Raw genomic sequence first — 21576 nt, 5'->3', positions numbered from 1 at the left:
AGGTGTTTCAGCTAACAGTTTCAAAAAGTTTTTTAGGTTGCCTGTGGCAGATAGCACAATTATATTGTATGAGTAGGTCTTCTCGAAGAGGCGAGCATTACCTGCACAAAAAAATGGAATGCATAATCGACTAATTAACAAAAATTCACTAATTACGTTTTAACGAATTAACTTAGACCCATTTGCAATTCACAACTTCTAGCCGTGGAGTTTGCAAGGCGGATCCACTCGGATAGAATTCTCAGGATGACACCAGTTTCGAGATATGAATTCCCGAACTGTGGGGCGAAATGCTTTGGCGTTCTTAACTTTCTTAACAAAACGTCGTTTTCTGCATTGAAACACAGAAGTAACTGGAAGGCCAGTGCATTTCTCCGCAAAGTTCAGGAATTAATATCTCGAAACTGGTGTCTTCCTGAGAATTCGGTCTAAGTGATCGCCTTGCGAACTGCATGCACGGCTAGACTTTGTAAATTGCAATATGAACCATAAGTTAGTTAGTTAAAAACATAATTAGGGAATTTTGGTAATTATTAAATTATGCATTTCAATTTTTTGTGGATGTAATGTCTGCCTCTTCGAGTAGACCAGCTCATGAAATAGAATTGTTCTATCTGCCATAGGCAACCTGGCGCGTGCACCGCCGAGCTTCCCTCGCCTTAGATGAGTCTCAGCGTCCGGTTGGGAAGGCTGCGCGTGGTGTGTTTCGCCAAGGAGCAGGCTGCGTTTGAGCAACGGTGCCACGAACTGGCTCGGGAAAGGGCTCGTCGTCGACGTGCCGATGCTAGCGCGAGGGCTTCCGAAGCCCAGGCGAAACGGCGGTGAAGAGCCGCATATCCTGAGTTGCGGGAGCGCGATGTTGAGGCCAAACGTCAGCGTCGTCCTGCCCTCCAGGAACGCGACAACAGTGGTGCACGCCTCTGAGCAACGCTGCGCCAACTTCCTCGCTCCGACGGCCCCGTTTCAACGCGAGTTTTTCAACTAGAACTTCAGAGCCAGTTGCAGTGCGTGTGACCAGTTGTGGTTCGAACACAACGTGGTACTCGTTCGTGCAATTCTTTCCGAGGAACACTGAAGAAACACAAGACAAGTTTCACTTACCCCCATTTTTCAGGTAGGGGAAGGGTTGGTCATTTTTTTTAATTGGTACGGGTGGAACCACAATGATGCTACTTGCACGAAAGTAATATGACGCTGATATGAAGTTTTCCTCAATATTACTGCGTTTATCTCAAAAACAAACAAAATAAGTAATTGTGAAACTTGGTTACGGCCAATTCTGCCCTCCCAACACGGATGATTTCTGACTGCGCCAATGCGCTAATTTGCCTTTACGTCAATACCCTTGTGCTGACTGCGTACTTTTGCTGTCACGAATAAACTTGAATTTGCATCGGTTTCATTGCAAATACAGGAACGATGTAGGCTAAAGATAGTGCATCACCGTCACCGGTCATTTAATTCGTTTAGGGTGTTGCATGAAACTTCCGTGCAATGCAATACCTTTCCTCTTGGCAACGCCTAAACTTCCGTTTACGGTATCACATGAGAGGACGTTAAACTGCTCCTAACTAGTATTCATACTTAACCAAGAAATCACTACTCTTTTCCTGAAAGAATGTTTCCGTATCTCTTCCGGCTCATTTAATACCTACCTGACTGGACCCCGTGTTGTCGCTTTTTTGCCACTGCAGCCGCTGGTATGCTACGATCCATTGACTTGACCGCGGACCCATGCGATGATTTCTATTCCTACGCCTGTGGAGGCCTATTCAAGTCACCCAACAAAAGCGATCCTCTTCTGTATCCTTTATCAAGGATGAACATGAAGGGGCTAGCGAACCTGGAAGGTTCGTATTTGGAATGGTGCTATTCGTAACTTCGAGACATCCGGCGTTTTGCGTTAACTTATCTATTGCCTTTCTTCCTGTCTACTTTTTTGGGTAGCAGCCATACTAACCTCGTTATTGTTGTTTTGAAATGCAGCCATATTCCGAGAGTTGCCCGACGTCAGTGAATCCCGAAATGCTGAGGAGAAGGTCGCCGTAGCATATCACGTCTGCACAAATAGCCGTACGTACATCAAAAGAAGGTCTATTCGTAGAACGCGAAAAGATGCATCTCCAGAGCGCTTGCGAAAAGTTTAAATACCTTTAGTGCAATTATTTGAAGGCACTAGGAACTGAGGTGAGAACTTAGGAGAGAACATGCGCACGCGGATCTTTGATTTTAGTCGTGCAGTTGACACTTCTGTTACGCTGTAGCCATGCTTGACAAACGAGCGAACGAGCGAATGAACGAACGAAGGAATAAAAGCTTTTATATTTTCCAGTCAGCTAGGAAATGGACACGAACTGTACAATACCTTGAGGAAATCTGGGTTCCAGATACCTATAGAGCAATAAGACAGCATAGACCAGCAGCATAGACGTGCTATATGTGCTTAAGCAGACGTCGACAAAACAATAACATTGTGGCTATCACGGGTGCAGGATGGAATAATAAAGACAGGGGTATGAAATATAAATAACAAAAGCGCGAATGACAGAAAGAAGACAACTAGGCAATTTAGATATCGGAAAACAACATTACTGCATACGTTATAAAGTACATATCTGAAAGGAAGCGGGAGGCATTGTATAGAAATCGTGGGTGACGTCATATTGATTTGCCCTAGTCGGCAGCGTAAATTGTAGGCTCACTTTGAGGCTGTTTACTCAAGCGTGGAACTATGAATATGGTTGTCTCTCTCGTACAATCAGCTTACTTGCATTGCGCATTCTTAGCGGTCTAAGCACAGTCGCGGTGCCGTACGTGTACAGGGTCATTTCCTCACTGCGCTTTTGTCCACAACGACGCAGAGCTAAGCGAAGAACAAGAGATACAGGCCGTGAAGAGGGCACTTGCCGCAAGGGGATTCGAATCGTGGCCTCTGCTGGCGGACAACTCCACGGAACAAAGGCAATTTGGAAATGCAACGGACGTGTTCCATTAAGATAGGAATATGTTCTGTTTTGAAGTGCGTTCTGTACACGACCACAAATGGTCCTAATGATCGCCTCCTTGCGGTGAGTAGAGATGGTCTTTTGACTTGAAATGGCCCGAACGACATTTCTGCTAGCGCTGGCACACTTTAGGGTTCCCTGAAAATTTAATGCAATGGCTTTTCTACAGTCAGTTTAAACGGGACCTGTACCACCCCTGTGACTGGGTGAAAAATCACCTTTCTCTCAGCCACCCTCTTTTCAACAGAAGCATTCTCCTCACGTTTTCCTGGACGCTTGATTTCGCGATAAAGTGTCCAGAAAACGCGGCTGCTATTTGGCCAATAGTTGACATCCATTATGAAGGGTGTTTTGATCAGCTGCGCTTTTTCCTACTCTTACTGTGTACATTTATTGACGAAGTTTAATACACAGGCTCAAGCAAGCGAAAATCTGCTTTCGAATTTTGGTAATAATTACGTACTTCCGGAAGAAGCCGAGTAGAGCCGGCTGATGCTCGGCCGCGCCCACCTGCCTAGGAATTAAACTTTGGCCAATCTGCTTTTCGCTGTCGTAGCCTGTCGGATCCCGCTAATTCCGACTAGCTTTGAACGCTCAACTATAGCCTCGAACGACGCGAAACGTTAGGTCAGACCACACGCGCGCTCGCCAGCGCGTGCTCCCTCCAGGCCGGGGCTTGTTAGATGCCTTGGCAGACTTATCGATAGCGCTACAAAATGCGCAAGTTGGATGTGGCTACTATCCGCCGGTCAAGCTGTTGAAGGACAAAGCCGGTCCGCACCAAGTAACACGGCCAGGCCTGAGTATATGAGCGCTAACACGCACTCGAGCCCTGTGGTACACAAAGTAAACGCTGCGAATGTACATATGCGCGCTACAGTTGCATGTAGCTGCGGTCTGCTGCGTAGCGTAGATACCGCGGCCGCCGCGGTGTGCCGTGATGAGTTCGCTGGCTAAGCGCACTGCGGCTAGCTGAGGATAACCGCGTTTGGCTTGCGTTTGGCTACGTTTGGCGCCTCGTAGGCGCCTAAATCGTAAGTAGTCGCGTCAACGTTAACATCTCAAATAAAACTTTCTATAAAATAAGAAATTCTGTAGGCGGGGAGCGTTGTGGGCACTCCCGTTCCTCCGTAGCCTTCGCAGGGCAACGCAATGAAGGAGGAGTGGAAGCACCAATACCTCCGCTTCTTCCAATAATATTGATAATAACTAAATAATAATAAATGATAATAACTTATAAATAATGAATATTATTAACTGCGAAGGTTCTGCACATTGAAGTACTTTTTGCGTCAAATCATTTCTGAAATAGCCCATTTGAACTTGAAGTGCATTTCTCCACTTCCGTAGGAAGTGGTTCAGGGCCCCTTTAAAAGAAATAGGCACGTCAACGACTTTTCCTAATAGAAAGACTACATGGCCCAGAAATTGCCTAAAAGAAGTAACTGGTGGTTTTCGCGTGATATTAGGGACATAGTACATGCACAAATTAGCGAGAGAAACGTGCAAGATGCAGTATGGTAGATTTGTATCGTTTTTTCCCCCTTTTGCACAGCTGAAAGGTCCGAGTCTACACGTTACCCTTTTTTAATGGAGGCATTGTAACATTTATAAAAGAAAATGAAGGTAGCGTACTAAATTCTTCAACTATGCAAGCATGCAGTTCAGGGTCATTACGCAGGTAGCGTTTTGAGCTATCTGGGAATAAGAGTTCTGCAGGTATTTTTCTACCCTGCACTGCGGAACTGATATAATCGAACTATTTAGTTCAAAATTCTCAAGCAATAATCTTTGTTTGCAGTGCGCAACCCTGGGCTAGCTGGAACAACAATGCGTCATTCCGATCAGACTGACATTTAACATTGGCTGTATAGTCGACGAAAACCTAAGAGTGCCGTGGGAAAAGAACAAAAACATCACTCTCTATATTAATACGAATTTGTATATACATGCGCCAGCTTGTCACAGTGCCTCATTTTCGCGAGGTAACATAGTAGGCGATCTTCTTTTAATGTCAGTGTCTCCCCGAAACTATGTTTTGGAGTGCGGATGCACAAATGCAATGCGGTTGTTTAGGTGGAGCCTGTACACTACGTTCTGAAGTTCCAGCGGAGCGGAGTTTTATGAAAGGTGTCAAGAGTATATAATTTTGTAGTGTCGTTCTTGTTTTTTTTCCTGATTACAGCTGGAAATAGAGAAGTCGGGAAACTACGATCGCTGTTGGAGAAACCTTCTGTTAAAACATACGTCAAGCAGCAACGAAACTAAGGACACCGCAGACTTGGAATTCCTTGTGACGACGATGACTAACATGATAAAGCCGGACCTTCGTGAAGAACAGCGCAAAAAATTCGTTGAAGACATGATTGCCTTCTTCACGGAAGAAGGGAAGGTATATGACCAAGCAAGGCCTTCTAAGTGACTACACTTGCTTGACGTACAACCATTTGAACCAGACAATGAAGCCGGTGAAAGCATAAGGGAAAGTAACTTTATCAATCTATCAATCAATCAACTAATTAGTGTTTTTACGTTATGCAATTTCTGGCTTCACTGTCCATTTGCTTCAACCAACAAAAATCGTGCCCCTCGGTTCTCCTTCTCGCTCGTTCTTCTCGCCTCGACTGCGACAACCCTGATGCCATAAGGTAGCATACGAGGGCTTGCGTGCTCCTAAGTTCATGCGCTTTGCCATGACTGTGAGTTAAAGGATGTCCCGCGCATGCAGCCATGGCCGTCTATGGCACTGGCTAACACTTTCAGGGTTAATATTGTACGCATACAGGAATCGCTATGGTTATGCTCTCCGCGTGACTCTCCTGTGCATATACTCTTGCGTGAGGTACCTTCGTGTCAAGCAGATCGCGTGCCCTGACGGCATCTCGGATAGCTTGCCAGCATGGGCCACGATTCCACCGGTGACAATGCGGACGGGAAGATGGTGCCATGATATTCTCATGGTATTCTCACGGTGAAGAACCCGCAACGCGGAAGATGCGAGTTTTGTTCACACATGCGGCAGGTAGTCCTTAACTCGGGTTTATTTCCCATTTGCCTGTTATTTTACAGATAAAATGAAGATAGTTTCCTTGTGGTTTCGCAAGCATCGTTGTCATCTACCTGATTAAAATTTAATTCCGGTATACTACTCGCAATGATGCTCGAGCGATTAGATCGACACTGCGTTTACTAGAAATGTAGAAACTTTTTTCTTGCTGCTGTGTTTACTCGTATACATTTAAACGTGTCAATGTATCTTCATATTATGGTACTGTATTTACCATTTCCGGCATTCATATCAGCGTGCTTTTTGGTGTGTGTGCTATTGTTATGGCGCATTTAGAATTGTGTAATATTGCTCTCGTTGAGCCCGCTATAATTATGAATCACATTCTGAATGTATCCGTTAAACTTCCTTTTTACCGCGGTGTTTACCTTTTGCAGAATTCAAATCTGTGTTATTTTTGTTTTGTTCATGTCTTTCTAATGACACAATAATTTCTCGTTGCCCCCCCCCCCCTCCTTATGTTATGCCCTCTAGGGCCTTCTGCACCCAATGTAAATAAATAAATAATTATAAATATGTTCACACAAGTTGCACAGGAGGACAGTGTACAATATTAACTTAGTGGCATCCTTTTAGCGCACTCGTGGATTTTTAAGGTATGGCTCAGATTAGCTGCAACATCCTGCCATCTGCTTTCGTCGCGCGCGAACTCATTCAGTGCTTTTACGGCAGCCGTAGAGAAGACTGGTGACATGCTGACCAGATTTCTTCGTTTTTTTGTTTTTTCTTCCTTCTTTATTTCTTCTTGTTAATATTTTGTTTACTTCATGTCTAATTCCTGTACCATTCCTAAATATGCTTCCCTTTGAGGAATAATGGCCTTATACCCTTTCCCGAGACAGTAACCAGCTTCTCTGTCACTCTTTTATTTAGACGTCCACAGAAAAGAATAATGCCCCATCTTGAGGAACCCAGAGGACATACAATAGGTTAGATCTTCAGCAAACTGAAACGAAGCCAATAAAGATGGAAGCAAGTAGACAGTAGCCTTGTTTGTTGTCCGCATGTCTGTTGAAGATACGGCAAGATGAAGTTACACCATCTTGCCGTACTGGGGATTGTAAAATTATATATATATATATATATATATATATATATATATATATGTATATACACCTAATGAACCTATGAACTATAGACAAAAAGCTGGAAGAAAGTAGCTTGAGCTCACCTGGGCTTAGAAAAGAAGTCCAAGCATAATAATACAGGCACTATTTTGTCAGCATACCATAACAATATACAATTTCAACTATCAGGGACACAAGATGAATATGGAACATTGGGGAATGAAATATCTACAAAATAATCACACGCAACAAAAGGTGTAAACAAGTGGGATATTGGAACACAGTAATACAGGATGCTCATTTAAAACACAACTTGAAGGAAACGGAAGGTGAAGCATACCATCATGGCAGGCACCATACATATGCAACATTATAAATATTATATATTGACGGTTGTTTCCGCTGAAGTTTCACCCAAAAACGCGCAAATTATCATTTATGCGTTTGTGTCGTAGAAATACATTTAAGTTTGCGTGTCATTTTTATAAAGAGACTCGAGATGTTCAGATCGAGACACTAGGCAGAGAAAATCTGAGGAGATACAAAGATCTCTATTTAAGCCAAAACTTACGCAGCAGTTATGCTTTATTTAGCAATTTATCCTCTTTTCTGCAGCCTCGTAATGGAACAATAAAGCCGGTGAAAGTTCCAGCTAAGGGAAATAAAACTACTGGATTGAAGACAATTCGGCAGTTGGAGGAAGCCTTGGATGGGGTAAGAAAATCAACCTTGCTTTGTTCGAATGGTACCAACTGTTAGTGCACATCGTCAATTAATCAAGCAAAATGTTTTGAAATTTAATTTTTACATCGCGGGTTTGGCAGCAAAGCTGTTATTGTGAGTGGGAGCACTCAAGAATACAAATGCTGGCGTGTAAGCGTAAACGTGTAAGATGTGTACGAGTAAACACACATCTGAGGAATAAAGCATGGCAGCCGGGTAGAAAATTAGTGGCGATGCTTGGTATAGTAAGCGTGATCCGCTCTTGTAATCCGTAAAAACATATGCATATCTTTATTCAATACCATGGAAAACTTGCTTCCTGACACTCAAGGTGAGCGTTGAAGGAAGCCAAAAATTACCTTCTTTCTCTCTTTCTTTGGCGAACCGTGCAGAGGGTTCTATGCAACTAAACCAAGCAAGCTAATAATATAGTATTCTAATGCAAACTTGAATTTCATGTGTTGTTGCCTTCAGTACGGCTGGCAAACACATGCTTTGAAGGTGGCCTGACTGAATCAGAGAGGTCGGCTTATTCAAGCCTTGCTAGTGAAGTCTGTTCGTAAGACTAAAGGAGTCGTTGCGGAAGTTTGTTCCAGAGATTTTAGGTTGCTGACAATCTATCTTGTCTGAGGTCTTTCTCCTGCGTCGGCGATACTCGGCGCAGATTAGGACGTTTCACAAACACACTCTGACAGGAAAGCTGATCTCGTTTATTCAGCTCCGTTCTAACAAACATGGATAATTTGCGTTAAAAAAGATATTCGAATAACTTCGTTTTTATTTTTCTTGAACACAGTTTCCTCTGCTGAATGTTCTAAACAGCCAGTTCCGCTTGTGGAACACCACCTTCACTGAGAGTGAACTGGTTGCTATTGGTGGAATTGGAAAAGTGAAAGCATTGCTGGATTTCTATATGGACAACGATCCGTGAGTACTTGTCATAACATTGAACAGCATTAGCACAGGTGTTAATGCTAGTCATTGAACACCAGTCATTGGTGACGCAAATGTACGTCATGAGTGGGGACCATGTGAGAATGCTGCTTTATTAGTAAAGTTATGGGTGAATAAATTTATGATTAAGTTTACAGCCGTCCGAGTCGCTGAAGTCTGCTGTCTTGCAGCGAAGCTGCCCTCACCTCCTCTCACCCTTCACAATTTAGTGTAGGTCGGTCGGTCAGTATCTCGCCCAATAAGGCACAGCAAATTGGCTTATATAACGAGGAATTAGCCTACAAAATAGTGCAATTGAGCACACCTGCGTTCGGTGTAATGTAACAATAAATCATGACATAACACTGGTACTTACAATGTTTCCTTATAGGAATCTCTGAAGGACTCATCTCAGAATGGAAGAGCGTATGCTATTCAGCGGCTCCTCTCTCTTTCCTAAACTTAGTGTACTTGGCCAATCCCATCTTTAGGCTACTAGGTGTCTGCCACAGCATGCCCCAGCTTAGATAGCACGGAGTCCTTACCGACAACTCAGTGCCAATTAGCGCAGCCCCGGCTCTGCGTCATTAATCATTAACTCACGTCATAAAAACTCCACGCTGTCGGATCATAGCCATATTTAAAGCACAGTCTTCTGATCAAATCGCGCACAATTTTGAGTGTTTGTTTTTTAATTTCCAAAGTTTCTTGTATTTGGCCCACCGAATTCCTTGGCCATTGAGTGTGTGTCACTGGCCATGTGCACATTTTTTGGTCAATCTTCCAGAGAGGGTGCGCGCCACTGTGAGTAGTTTGGGTATGGAATCCCTAATTGTATTTACATACATGCCGTACTTCTCTGTCTCAACACCATCCTCATCTCGACAAATATGAAACATTGCTCTGGTCCTCGACTCGCCACAGTATCTCAGTGGTTATTGCGTTCTGCTGCTCTGTATTTAGGTCGTGGGTTCGAGCCCAGCCATGGCGGCCGCGTTCCCATGTGGGCGGAATGCAAAAAAAAAACCTGCATTTGGTGCAGGCTTGAGGAACCCCAGGTGGTAAAAATTTAGCCGGCGTCCCTCATAGCCCACCAGTGCAGTCTCGGGGTGTTAGCCCACCAGTGCAGTCTCGGTGTTACACTCCACACGTTTTATTGCTTTTCGTTTTTGTTTTCGTGACGTCTATGCACCGGCGTTTGGGTGTGCTCAGATAAGGACGGAATAAGGGGCGTCCAGAATATTTAGCTTTCGGCGAAATTATTATATGAGGTGGAAAAATGCCTCTGTGAAAAGGAATCAACCTGTGCTTTGCGAAACTTAGCTATTTCCCTAAATGTGAAAAAGAACGTTTTAAGGACTTGCAGATTTCAAAAATTTTAAACTTTAAAATTACCACTTGGTACCCTGCCGTTGTTTTTCAGTAAACGTAAGCCACTAGTACTTTAGGCCCGCAAGAAGTTAAATTATGTCACCCACACTATGTTCATGGAAAATTGCCAAACTTTGGTTTTGAGCAACAGCCTCTAACTGTCTTACAATGGGCTTAATTTGGTCATTTAATATAACACAATGCATTGTGTTTTGCAGTATTATATTTACTAGTCCTGGGTGTATATTGTAACTTGAATAAACCACCTCATATAAGCCACCTCACAACGCACCACCTCAGAATAAACCACCTGATAACGAAGCTTTGCTTCACATATAATAAAACATGTGTGTTGAACCTGCATAACCTTTTTTATCCGATCCTAACTAAAATACAAAGGCAAAAAACGTAATGCAGCTAGTAGTTCTATTCCTTTTCTTTATACCGCTGCAATTTTTCGCCTTTTGGAATACTGCAATAGCGGCACAAAAAACAAATGACGGACGTCCCGGTTATTCACTGTTCCGTCTGCGCATGTTTATTAAGAAGCCATAATAATAATCTTTTTGAAGTCACCATTTGTTAGCAGAAAACAATTCTCAAGTCAAAACGCACAAAGAAGAGGATAAAGCAAACACAAAACAAATACAATATCTCATCAGCAGTGCAAGCTTTCAAATGATTTCAGTGTGAAAAAAGTTGTTTTACTATACGCCGATATTAACTACGCCACGACCACAAAACATTTGAATGCATGTCAACGGAATCCCGGCGTTCGTAAGTGATCCCACGTGTCTCAAGTTTGCTGTTGAGATGTGACCCGAGTGTCCCTGTTGTATGTTGTGGGATGCTTTACACGTGTCAGAATGACGTCATCATCATTTATAACGCTTGTTATAGGCTGCAGCAAAGTGAGCCAAGTTCAGCCACTGCACACGGAAATATTGAGAACGTTTTAATTCAAACGCATCATTATTTTGCATGAAAGCTTCAACCAATGACACCCACCTGAGAGAGCATGTTTAAGCCTCTAAGCCTAATGTATTTTACAGCAAAAGTGGACTTCCCTGCCCATATTTGAGCGGCAATGGCGTGTGATGGCGTGCGCTGGGACGCTCGGTATCAATTGTCAATCAAAGAACAGCCAACAACGCAACCTCCGTCTCAGTCCAAAACTTTTCTCTTGAAACATAATTAGCTATAATTATAAAATAACAGTTGCCTTCAGTAAAAGTTGTCTTGAATAACAGTTGTCTCACTCGAATAGACAACAGCTTCTTGCGCGGTTCACTTTAGCCGGTAAGCCTTATTATTATTTTTTTTGTTCCTCACGTCGCCTGTTACCGGGTCCACGTTGAAAATCAGCTAGTAGTTTGTACAGTTGCGGTGGAGAAAGCTTATAGTGGAGTCCAAAAACGCAGTGTGCATGGGAGCGCTGAAGCGACCGTGCATGACCAGGGCGTCGGTGACTAACAATCACTAAAAACGGCCTGCAAAGAGAACCCTAGTAGTTCCGACGAAGAGTGTGAGAGCTCGCTTATACAGCTTCGCTGCCTTTGATGTATCCCTGGACTGATGGGCATACATCTGCGAAACTTTTTTTATAGGTTATGTTTCTTGGCTCAAATTCGCTTATTTAAATGCGGGAAATAACGCTATATCCAGGTCATTGTTTTTGACATGCTCGAAAGAAGTTTCGCTTGCGGATAGCTCAGCAAACGAAATAATAATTATTTAATAAATGTGATAATTAATTTTAACTCAAATAACGTTTCATTATTTTTTCTGCTTGGAGTGTACTATCCATGGATAGAAATAAAGGGGATCAAATTGTTCAAATTCCTGTTGCTTAAGAAATGGTGAGAAATGCAGAAATAGGGCACCGAAATAGTCGGCTGTCCCTATAATTAAACCTAAACTTCAGCGACTGAGGAATGTATGCAATGAACAAAACAAACGAAAAGATAAAAAATCAGAAAGGAAGCATAGCGGAGGATTAGACTATTGCAGTATTCCAAAAGGCGAAAAATTGCAGCAGTATAAAGAAAAGGAATAGAACTACTAGCTGCGTTACGTTCTTCGCCTTTGTATTTTAGTTAGGATCGGATAAAAAAGGTTATGCAGGTTCAACACAGATGTTTTAATATATGTGAAGCAAAGCAGAGGTGGTTTATTCTGAGGTGGTGCGTTATGAGGTTGTTTATATGAGGTGGTTTATTCAAGTTACAAGAACTCAGGCATAGCCTGCTTTACAGTATAGTCTAGAGCACGCTGTATCGGCGACGTGCAAGCATCTCGTCTCAGTAACCGTTACTGTACTAAACCATTAATATGTACAGTCATGGAATCAAAAGAAAAAAGTTAAGCCAGTTCCACGCTTGTGAAATCTGATGAAACAGACGGCGATCTGCAAGCGTGGGTGTATAGCGTAGTGGGTCTGACGCTCGCCTTCGGACTCTGAGTATCCGGGTTGAATTCCCGCCTCACCAAGAAAGTTCATTTTGTTTTCTTTATTTCTTTATTTCTCTTGCTCTCTGTCTGTTTCTCTCTCTTTCTCTCTCTGCACCTCCTCTCCTCCTATGCCCTGCTTTCACTACTGATCAACGCTCGGCACGGTTCAACCTCGGCCTTAAACAGCTCCTTTGATAAAACGCCGTTCTTGCTATTGCAGAATTGTACTTGTGTTTGACCTTTGGGGGCTTAAGCAGAACTGAGGACGCCGCGGTTCTCCCAACATTAGGATACTTTTGGAGTACTGTCACTCATGTTACAAGGGTCATAAATTAGGCCGCCAGTCGGTTACACGTGCTTGCCTCAAGCAGCAAAGAAACTGTGTCACGTGAACACTTCTTTACAGGTACGTCGTTTTCAATAATTTTGGTCTTAAAGAAGCTGCCAAACTCCTACGGTACTCCTCGAAGCAATACCTGAACTCCTTGATGAGTTTATGTAACGAAAGCCAGACAACCCGTGAAAGATTTTGCGTCCGGTCTTTTGCGTCAGAAAGCGCGGCACATTGTGAGCAAGTGGTACGGCGAACGCTACCTGGGAAGCCATTCGAGGATGGAAGTGAGTACGCGCCGTTATTTCTCGTGCATCAAATTCAGAAATTTAGAAACTTTACAGGCAATGCACTTGTTCAAGGTAGCTGCCATTTTCAACATACTGAAGGTGGCAGAGAGTGTCGTAGAGCGAGCGATAAAATTATAAATGAAAGGCAGGAATTTTTTAAGGTGAAAGAAATTCACCGCAAACACCCAGGACAAACCACAAGGAAGAGACGAGACGAGCACAGCCGAGTGCTTGTCTCGTCTCTTCTTTGTGGTTTGTCCAGGGTGTTTGCGCTGATTTGCCCCCTTAAAATACTATGCACCAACTAGCCCCAACCAAAGTTTTATTGAAAGGCAGGGAGGTTAAGCAGGACTGAGCCCGGTTGGCAACCCTAAACTGGGTGAAGGGAAAAGGGGAGAGAAAGATTAAGACAAGAAGAGAAAGCTTTGGACATCGCCGACGTAGAAACAGTCCTGTGCTCAGAGGCGGTCACTCAGTCGCCTCTATGATAACGAACATGGAGTAAACATTTCATGGAAACTACAAGCGTACGTCCCGAGTTCGTCATTTTGAGACCCCTCCCATCTACCTAACCAGACAGCTTTCATTAGCCACGTGACCGTTCAAGAGTGCACGTCACTCGCATTCCATGCTTATCGTGTATTCCGCGTTTTACACGTTATTTCTAAATAATGAACGATTTCTATTTTGTTTTACTCATTTGCCAGTCGCAACAATTATGAAAACTATATTAGATACGTGAATATCATTTTGTATGCACGCAGCCAATTACAAATGGTAATATAACGACATCACTAACTGGCCGGATGAAAATAAAATGACTTGAGGGTAAATAAACGCCGTTGTTAAGAAGAGCTTTACCAGCGACAAGTAGCAACTGAAGTTTTTCTCCTTTGGATGGAAGAAAAAAAAACGTTGCTCTTCCAGAACTTTTCGAGGTCACTCATATTCTGGATAAATATTGCAATAAAAACACATGCGCATTGTGGCGGTTGAAAATGCAGTGCATGCATCTATTGTTATATAACATTGTATCTACTTTTTTTTCTGAAACAATACTTTCTGCCAATTTGCTTCTCTTGTTATATTTATTTATCTGTAGTGTATGTATAGTGTTTGTGTCACTTTAAGCAAATTTTTTTTCGGCGCTGTCCTCTTGCGTCGGATGTATTAACCAGCCTTGTATTTTGTATTCTAAGGCAAGATATATCCTCAGCTATATTGGCGCAGCTTTCGACGAGCGGTTAAAAAGTACGCCATGGATGGATGAAGTGACCAAGAGGAAAGCCAGAGATAAGGTGCTTAGAGAATTGCAGCTGCCTGAATATGCTGCCTAAATATGCTGCCTAAATATGCTGCCTAAATATGCTGCCTGAATATGCTAGTGTGGAAAGCTTTTCTTTTGCAGTAAATATTTTAGTTTCTTACGCGCGTTCCGTTTTGCTTGCCAGAACGTCAACTTTGTTGAAAACGAGCTGATCAACCTTTGCTATACCATAATATATTGACACGTTTACTTGTTTATCTTTCTTCGGTGACCACTTTCACCGACTGACAGTAAACGTTACCGCAACAGCGAATGACGCGCCTACATGATTTATAACTTACGCGATTGTTATCGTTAATTTTATCGTTTGGTTATGTTCTCGAACCTTGTATAATGAGACTGCATGCGCGACCCGAATTGTGTAGTAGTTTCTGGCACGGCCGCTGGATAAAAAAAAGAAAGTGCGGCCAGCCGCGTCGGGCGCGCTCCTATGGGAGCGAACGTCCGGCGTGTGGCGCCGCGTCGGATCACACCGTTTTCGATGCACGCGGCATGCCGCATCTTTTTTTTTTTATCCAGCGGCTGTGTTTCTGGAAACAAGGCGGGCACCAGCGATTACAGTGGAGCCATCGGCGAGTGATCTATAAAATAAATTTTGACCCCCTGATCAAAATTTCGACGATCGCCGACTGGGCACGCCGCTATCGTTGTGCTTTATGTGTCACTTGCTTCTGTTGGCACAAGTACACCCAATAACAACTTAGTTTAATGATTAACAGCTTTGCTGCTGTGTTCTTGGCCGTCACTACTACGTCACAATATATCGAAATTAAGAAAAATAAAACCACCAATTCACGCAGAAGGCAGATACCTACGACGTCGGTGCAATATTGCAGTACCGGTTACAGTAGAATTAACGGCTCAGTATAACTGCTGAGGACTGAGGAACTCGTATGCACTTTTTGACCTCCTTTGTTTTAAGCTTCTCAGCCTCGCTGCCTTTGCTCTTTTTCCTTAGAATGACATCATCACTATCTTTGCTCGTACTATGGAGGCTTGTGGCACTGCATACAAACGTGTTTTGCTTCTGGTGTTGCGTTTGTTGCAGCTACGAAAGATAACGCCTCGCGTCGGTTATCCTCTTGAGCTATGGAATAACAGCTTCATCGAACCATTGTACAGCAATGTGAGTATCACACTTGGCTTTGTTGCTCCCATATTCTGTTGAGCTCGTTGTTACCGTTTCGAGAAACTAGAGACAAATAAAGCTAATTATCCTCGGAAATGGTTAGGCAGCCCCTAAATTCATTACAGTTTACGGAACAACGGAGATGTCGACGGGAACAGCGCCGCTTGTAGCGCTACCTTGTGTCACCTTCTTCAATAACAATGCATTATAAACATTTTTGTGTTTGTTATTGTTCAAATACAACTAAAAAAAAGAAAACGAATTTCTCTATAGGTTAAGGATTGCTCATGTCAATGGTTTTGCACTACAGAAGAGGTAAAACAGGCTCGTTTAGATTATATTTATGTGTGCCTCAGTTGATGCGAGTGGCAGAAGGTGGCGCCACAAGCTCAGCAGCACATGTTTGCCGCCTCGCTCTTTCGGTATTCGATTTGGTGAAAAGAAAGCAAGAAAAACGGCCCATCCCAAGCAAATGTAGAAATAGGTGTTTATCGAAGCTTTCTTTTGTGTTTTCTGAAATGTCTTCACTTCTCCTTCTTCTTTCCCTCTACGTAGCTCAACGATCCTTGTTCCGCGCACGCACTGGTTTCATCCTGGTCACTTCAGTTCTTTCTCCACACTAGGCTGCTTCTGTTACCGAAACCACTAACCGAATCTAGGCACCTCACCGGAAAACCCACTGGGGTTGCCTTTTAATACATGCACAATTTTGTTTTTCATTTAATAAACGTCTTTCGCTCTCTCTCTCTCTCTGTTGCCTAATTCTTCCATTCTTGTCTCTTGTTTGCGTGGCTATTCGGGCGCCCACCCAGTGACACATAGCCGTTCCGGGAGATTGGCCAAGCATTTTCACACATCCCGTGGGACATACCCACTTGCATTGGCCCAAGCTGCTTATTCATCTATGCTGTCCCGTCTTTGCTGTCCCGTCTATTCGTCTGTGCATTGTCCCAAGCTGTCTATGCCCAGTGTAACATACACAGCAGCTAAAGTGGCTGCAAACTCGGCAAGACAGCAGCCAGCGCCCGCAGAGATGAGGAAAGGGCAAACAAAGCTCGTCAATATCGCGCAATATCGCTCTCACATTGAACAAAAACGGGTTGACGCATCTTGATCCTCTCAATTTAGGGACTCACTGGTGCACTTTGATGTACTCCCCTTGGTATGGTTTGGGTCTGCCGGAGTGTTCGAGTAAGAGGAGAGGGTAATATTGGTGGCGGAGGGAATGATAGGCGGTGCGAAGTCCAAGTATCTCACTAGAACGCAAAATACTAGGCTCCCGGGAATCCCGTGGACGATACCCCCAACCGAACGAAAAAATCTTATCAGACGAAACCCACTAACATTCTCTACACGACCGACAACAATAGCAAACTGCCCCTGCCCATCTGGCAACATTACTTCCTGAATCCTTACGCCCCAATGCCGAGTTGCTACCATTGGGGAGCTCCACATAAACAAAATGCATCCGTTGGTGCTGTTCAAGCACAGAATAACATTACAAGTGTATCAGCTACGACTCTTGAATGCGTACTGTAGGGTGCTATCCCTACAGATGTGGCCGATGACAGGCTCTGTTCTCTACAATATTACGCAATGAATTAACTAACGGTACCTAAATATAGTACCTAAACGGCCGAAGTTGGAATCCGCTAGTGCAAGACATGGGAAATTGGAGAGCGCAGGAGAGGCCTTCGTTCTGCAATGGACATAAATTTAAGCTGATGATGATGATGACCTAAATATCCTCACTGCAACAAACATACACGTTCATAAGAACGAGGGTTCGAGGCAGCTAGTATTCCATGAGTCCTTCGTCTCCTTTATTTCCGCGCTGAAATAACCTCACATACACATTCACGCTCATAATTATTTCATTAAAGCGTCATCAGGCAAGCCGAAGATGCCGCTAGGACCCAAGGGATCCTGGCTGCCATCTAAGGGAGGGAGATAAATTCCTCTTACACTTGCTGTTTCCAATAAAAACTGTTTCTCTCTTATTAATGCGGAGCATTCCATGCCTCAATTCCAAGGGCTATACACGTCTCGGCAATCAATTTCTCACCAAATTAAATCTGTCACCCTGGAGATTGTGCAGTACAATGAACTGGGCCTCCTCTGGAGACAGCATCACAGCAATGTGAGGCGATCCTCGAATTCGCCGTCGCGTGCGTTTCGTGCTGGGGTTCTCCGCGCGTTGCCGTCTTGCCGAGCAGGCACGCAACCGCTTTGCTGCAAAACCTTGTGCCAAAGATGAACAGTTGCATAGCATTTAATAAACTGCTTATCAAAACCTTCGCTTAACATACATTCTAGTAGGTGCGCTGAATCTGCACACTTTTTTATTTATCAGCCTAAATTGAAACGGGAATAGGAAATAACCAATAGAATGCTTGTTGCGCGTAATTGCAGGGAAGTGCGTCGTTTCAACGTTCTGTAGCCCGTTTATAACCCTGGAGTAGTCTTCAGTGTACGTTATGTAGCCTAAATTAAGCCACTGTTATGAATACATGTGAATCTGAAAACATAACCAAGCAATGAAATAGTTTTGGTATTGTTCGCGTTTGAAAGTCGGCGCAATAGAGCTTCATTGACAGGGTGTCGGTAAGGTCGGTAACATCAGGGAAATCAAGTTTAACTACACCAGCCGAGCAGTCTAGCTGAGTATATATAGGCAGATAAAAAATCAAGGCCGAGGATTACGTCGTGAGGGCAATGGTCAAGTGCATGGAACAATGCAGATGTGTGGCGACCGGCGACGCTGACACGAGCGGCACACATTCCCAGCACAGCGGGAGTTCCCACACCAGCGACTCGTACGACGCGAGACTCGGCAGGAGTGAGCACTTTCTTGAGCCGCTTCCGTAGATCATGACCATGATCGAGCTGTGTGTGCGCCGGTGTAGATCAGGGCAGTGACAATATGTATGCTGAATAACTGGCATTACTGACGTGTACTTTGATACCAAATTGTGGCATCGCATTGTTCTAGGTTGGACAAGTGTTTAGAAATGAGTCATTGTCTGCTATCATTTCCCGCTTTGACGACAACACCATGTACCTAATGGTGGATGAGCTCCGGTCCCATAAGAAGCTTAGGCGGTGAGTGAACTCCGCCAAATAAATTCAAATGCTTCTTTTTCCTCACTATAGAGTATTCAGTGTAAAACGAGCTGCAAGAAATTATAATTGAAAGATGACAGGCGTAGAATAAATATTTTTATCCTTTGTCATTGACATTTATAGAAGCTTTTGGTTGGCTTCTCGCAACTCAACATGCAATGGAAAGACTTACCAGTTTTCTTGTGTCGATGCATCATTGTTTCTGTAGTGTTATGGAAAGCATAGCCATTGCTTTTATGATCAACAGTGGTCGAACAAGGGATAACTCCGGAGCGAAATTTTTAACAAAGGGACTTTCCTTCGTCAGGGCAAGTCGCCTGATGCAGGCAAGTCCCTTGCCAAGCTTTGGCTCCGGGAACATCTTTTGTTGGACCACATTTGAGCATTTCAATTTTTGCATCTTCATGTGAACATCTATACTGCATGAATTTTTTATACAGCCTACGCATTTGTAAGTGATAGTTGTCAAGTGACTCATTGATTTGTTAAGGTTTTTGCGCGTTTCCAAAAGCTTGCGCTGCCCCCTTAATTCGCCTAACATATCACTCAGTGAAGTCAGTCTCAAGGCTGAAGTTTGGTGCACTTTGAAAAGCGTCGAAATGGTCACAAGGAAGCGAAAGTTTTTCACCATCTGTGGAGGGGAAGGGGAAAATAGGTGCAGTGGCCACGCCGCCAAAAAAATGGCTACGCAAAACAACTCTGTTTAAAGAGCTTAGAAGAGTTCATCACTTAATGAGCCTCTTGAAACTGATGTCACTCACAGATGTTGATCCTTGAAGACAGTGTAGTTAAACTTTGCGTATAGGATGTTACCACTGAAACGCGAGCACCGTTTTCATTTAATTATTCTCTTTTAATTATTTTTGTTTTACTGAAGGTTTATCGGCCTTTTTCTATATTAAGTAGGTGCTCGCCTTTCGCACTTCTTTAGAGTTTTATCATTGGGCTCCCACAAAAGTGAGAATACAACTACGTATTGGACTTGCACTTGCGAAAATTAAAATTTTTCTTGCAGAGAAAGCCATACGCTTGCTTTCACTAAGTGACAATTGTTTGAAACACACTGACCATCTCTATTTCTTAGGGATTTATTGCTTGACTATTCGGACACAAATAGCCGCTACCTGGTGAGTTACAACACTATAGGTAAGTGACACACGACGAGAGTTTCGTTGCTTTTGTGTAATGTTTATAACTTTAAGCGATTCTACGTGATATCGAACGCTTGCATCAAATTTACTTCCTGTTTTAGAAGAACATTATGGCAATGTAGTCACAGGACTGAAGTTTTGCTCGCTTAGAAGCACATCGTTCATGGAAATTGGCTTATGTGCTCTTGAGACCTGACGATAGCTCGAGGTCATACCGTTTTTTTCAAGTAACTCTCATTACTGGCTGGTATGTTACAAACGTGAAAAACATATTTTCTGTTTAAATTCCACTATGATATTCCAGTAGCAGAACCAGCTTTTAGGTGAAAAGAGTGACCATCTCCTGATAACTAATGCGGAAAAAGCTGCTTTTATTAAGGCGAAAGCCTTAAGCAGCTCATACCCCCGATGGCCTTGAAAAATAAGAGAACGCATCGTCCGGTCCAGTGTTACAAAAAATGTCATCATCAGCAATGGCTCATACTCCCCTAAGCAAATAAAAATGCAATGAATGGCTCATCCCTCTCGTAATGTAAAGGCTACAAATACTCAGCAATGTGAAGTGAATAGTGCATACATTCAATGGAATCACGCGTACCACGTGCAGAAACGCGGCGTCTAATCGAGCGGTCCAAAAAAAAAAACACGTGACCTTCTCAATTGCTGATACCCCCATAAGCAAGCAAAAATGCAATAGCTCATTCCCCCGTAAGGCTGAGGCTACAAGCGCTCAGCAAAGTGAAGCAAACGGTGCATACTTTCATGGAAATCACCCGTACAACACACAGAAAAGCACACGTTTCAATCCCCCTTTGAGAGGATGCAACTTAAAGTCAAAGAGAAACGTCACTGGCGCGAGTCTGACCCCGCTATACGAGCGCGCGAAGCCTCAGCTAAGCGTCAAAAATGAGCCGAAGAAGCCGAACTGCGAAAGCAGCAACGCGACGATGCCAGACGGTGCATCACCAAGTGTGCAGCAGGCTTTCGCCTGCACGTGTTACAGGAGTGTAACGTGCAGCCGAACTTTTTGCATAAATACAGAGTTAAACAGGCAATACCGTGTGGTGGGTTGCCATCTCGATCCCGGACTTTGGATTTTAATGTCATTTTGTCGCATTGTAAACGCACTTCATGTTTACCTTTTGTCATCTGTGACGGAACAATGGTTTGCGTCAAATTAATGCCGTTTTTCTCAGAAGGTGGCATTAATAATGTAATTAAAACACTTTCACACAGTTCGGCACGCATGTGACAACATATACGTGGTAAATATGTTACGTAATCGCTTCCTAGTTGAGAAGGATTCAAGGCAATATGAAATAGAATGTACAAGGGGTTTCTGGAGCCTATCCACCCCAATGTAAGGATGAAGTTCTTGCCGTAACTAAGACAGAAGGTGAGCCACGTAATCGCTATCAAGGAATGACGAATACCTTCTGCAGAGTCTGTGCCCTGACCTGTGCCGCTTGCTCAATCCTGGGTTAATCAAGCCGTGGCCTCGTGGTTGAGTGTCCGCCTCGGCTGTGGGAGGAGGTGGGTTAAAGACCACGTGGCCACCTGTTATTTACCGGTTACCCAAAACGGTACAGGTGTACACCCGCCCGTCAC

General features: G+C 43.6%; 1 protein-coding gene across 1 annotated transcript; it reads left to right on the top strand.

The window, feature by feature from the left end:
• The first annotated feature begins 1708 nt into the window (after nt 1-1708).
• LOC125940350 (uncharacterized) lies at nt 1709-14536 on the top strand. Its single transcript, XM_049656433.1, has 8 exons — nt 1709-1850; nt 1987-2073; nt 2862-3068; nt 5191-5397; nt 7755-7853; nt 8659-8789; nt 13024-13235; nt 14438-14536. The coding sequence occupies exons 3-8, from the start codon at nt 2973-2975 to the stop codon at nt 14506-14508; spliced, it is 816 nt and encodes a 271-aa protein (XP_049512390.1). The 5' UTR covers nt 1709-1850; nt 1987-2073; nt 2862-2972; the 3' UTR covers nt 14509-14536.
• The last annotated feature ends 7040 nt before the right edge of the window (nt 14537-21576 follow it).

The sequence above is a fragment of the Dermacentor silvarum genome, chromosome 9 (assembly GCF_013339745.2).
Source record: "Dermacentor silvarum isolate Dsil-2018 chromosome 9, BIME_Dsil_1.4, whole genome shotgun sequence".
Lineage (NCBI taxonomy): Eukaryota > Metazoa > Arthropoda > Arachnida > Ixodida > Ixodidae > Dermacentor > Dermacentor silvarum.
The sequence above is the reverse complement of the archived record's forward strand: the minus strand, read 5'-3'. Positions and strand labels throughout refer to the sequence as shown.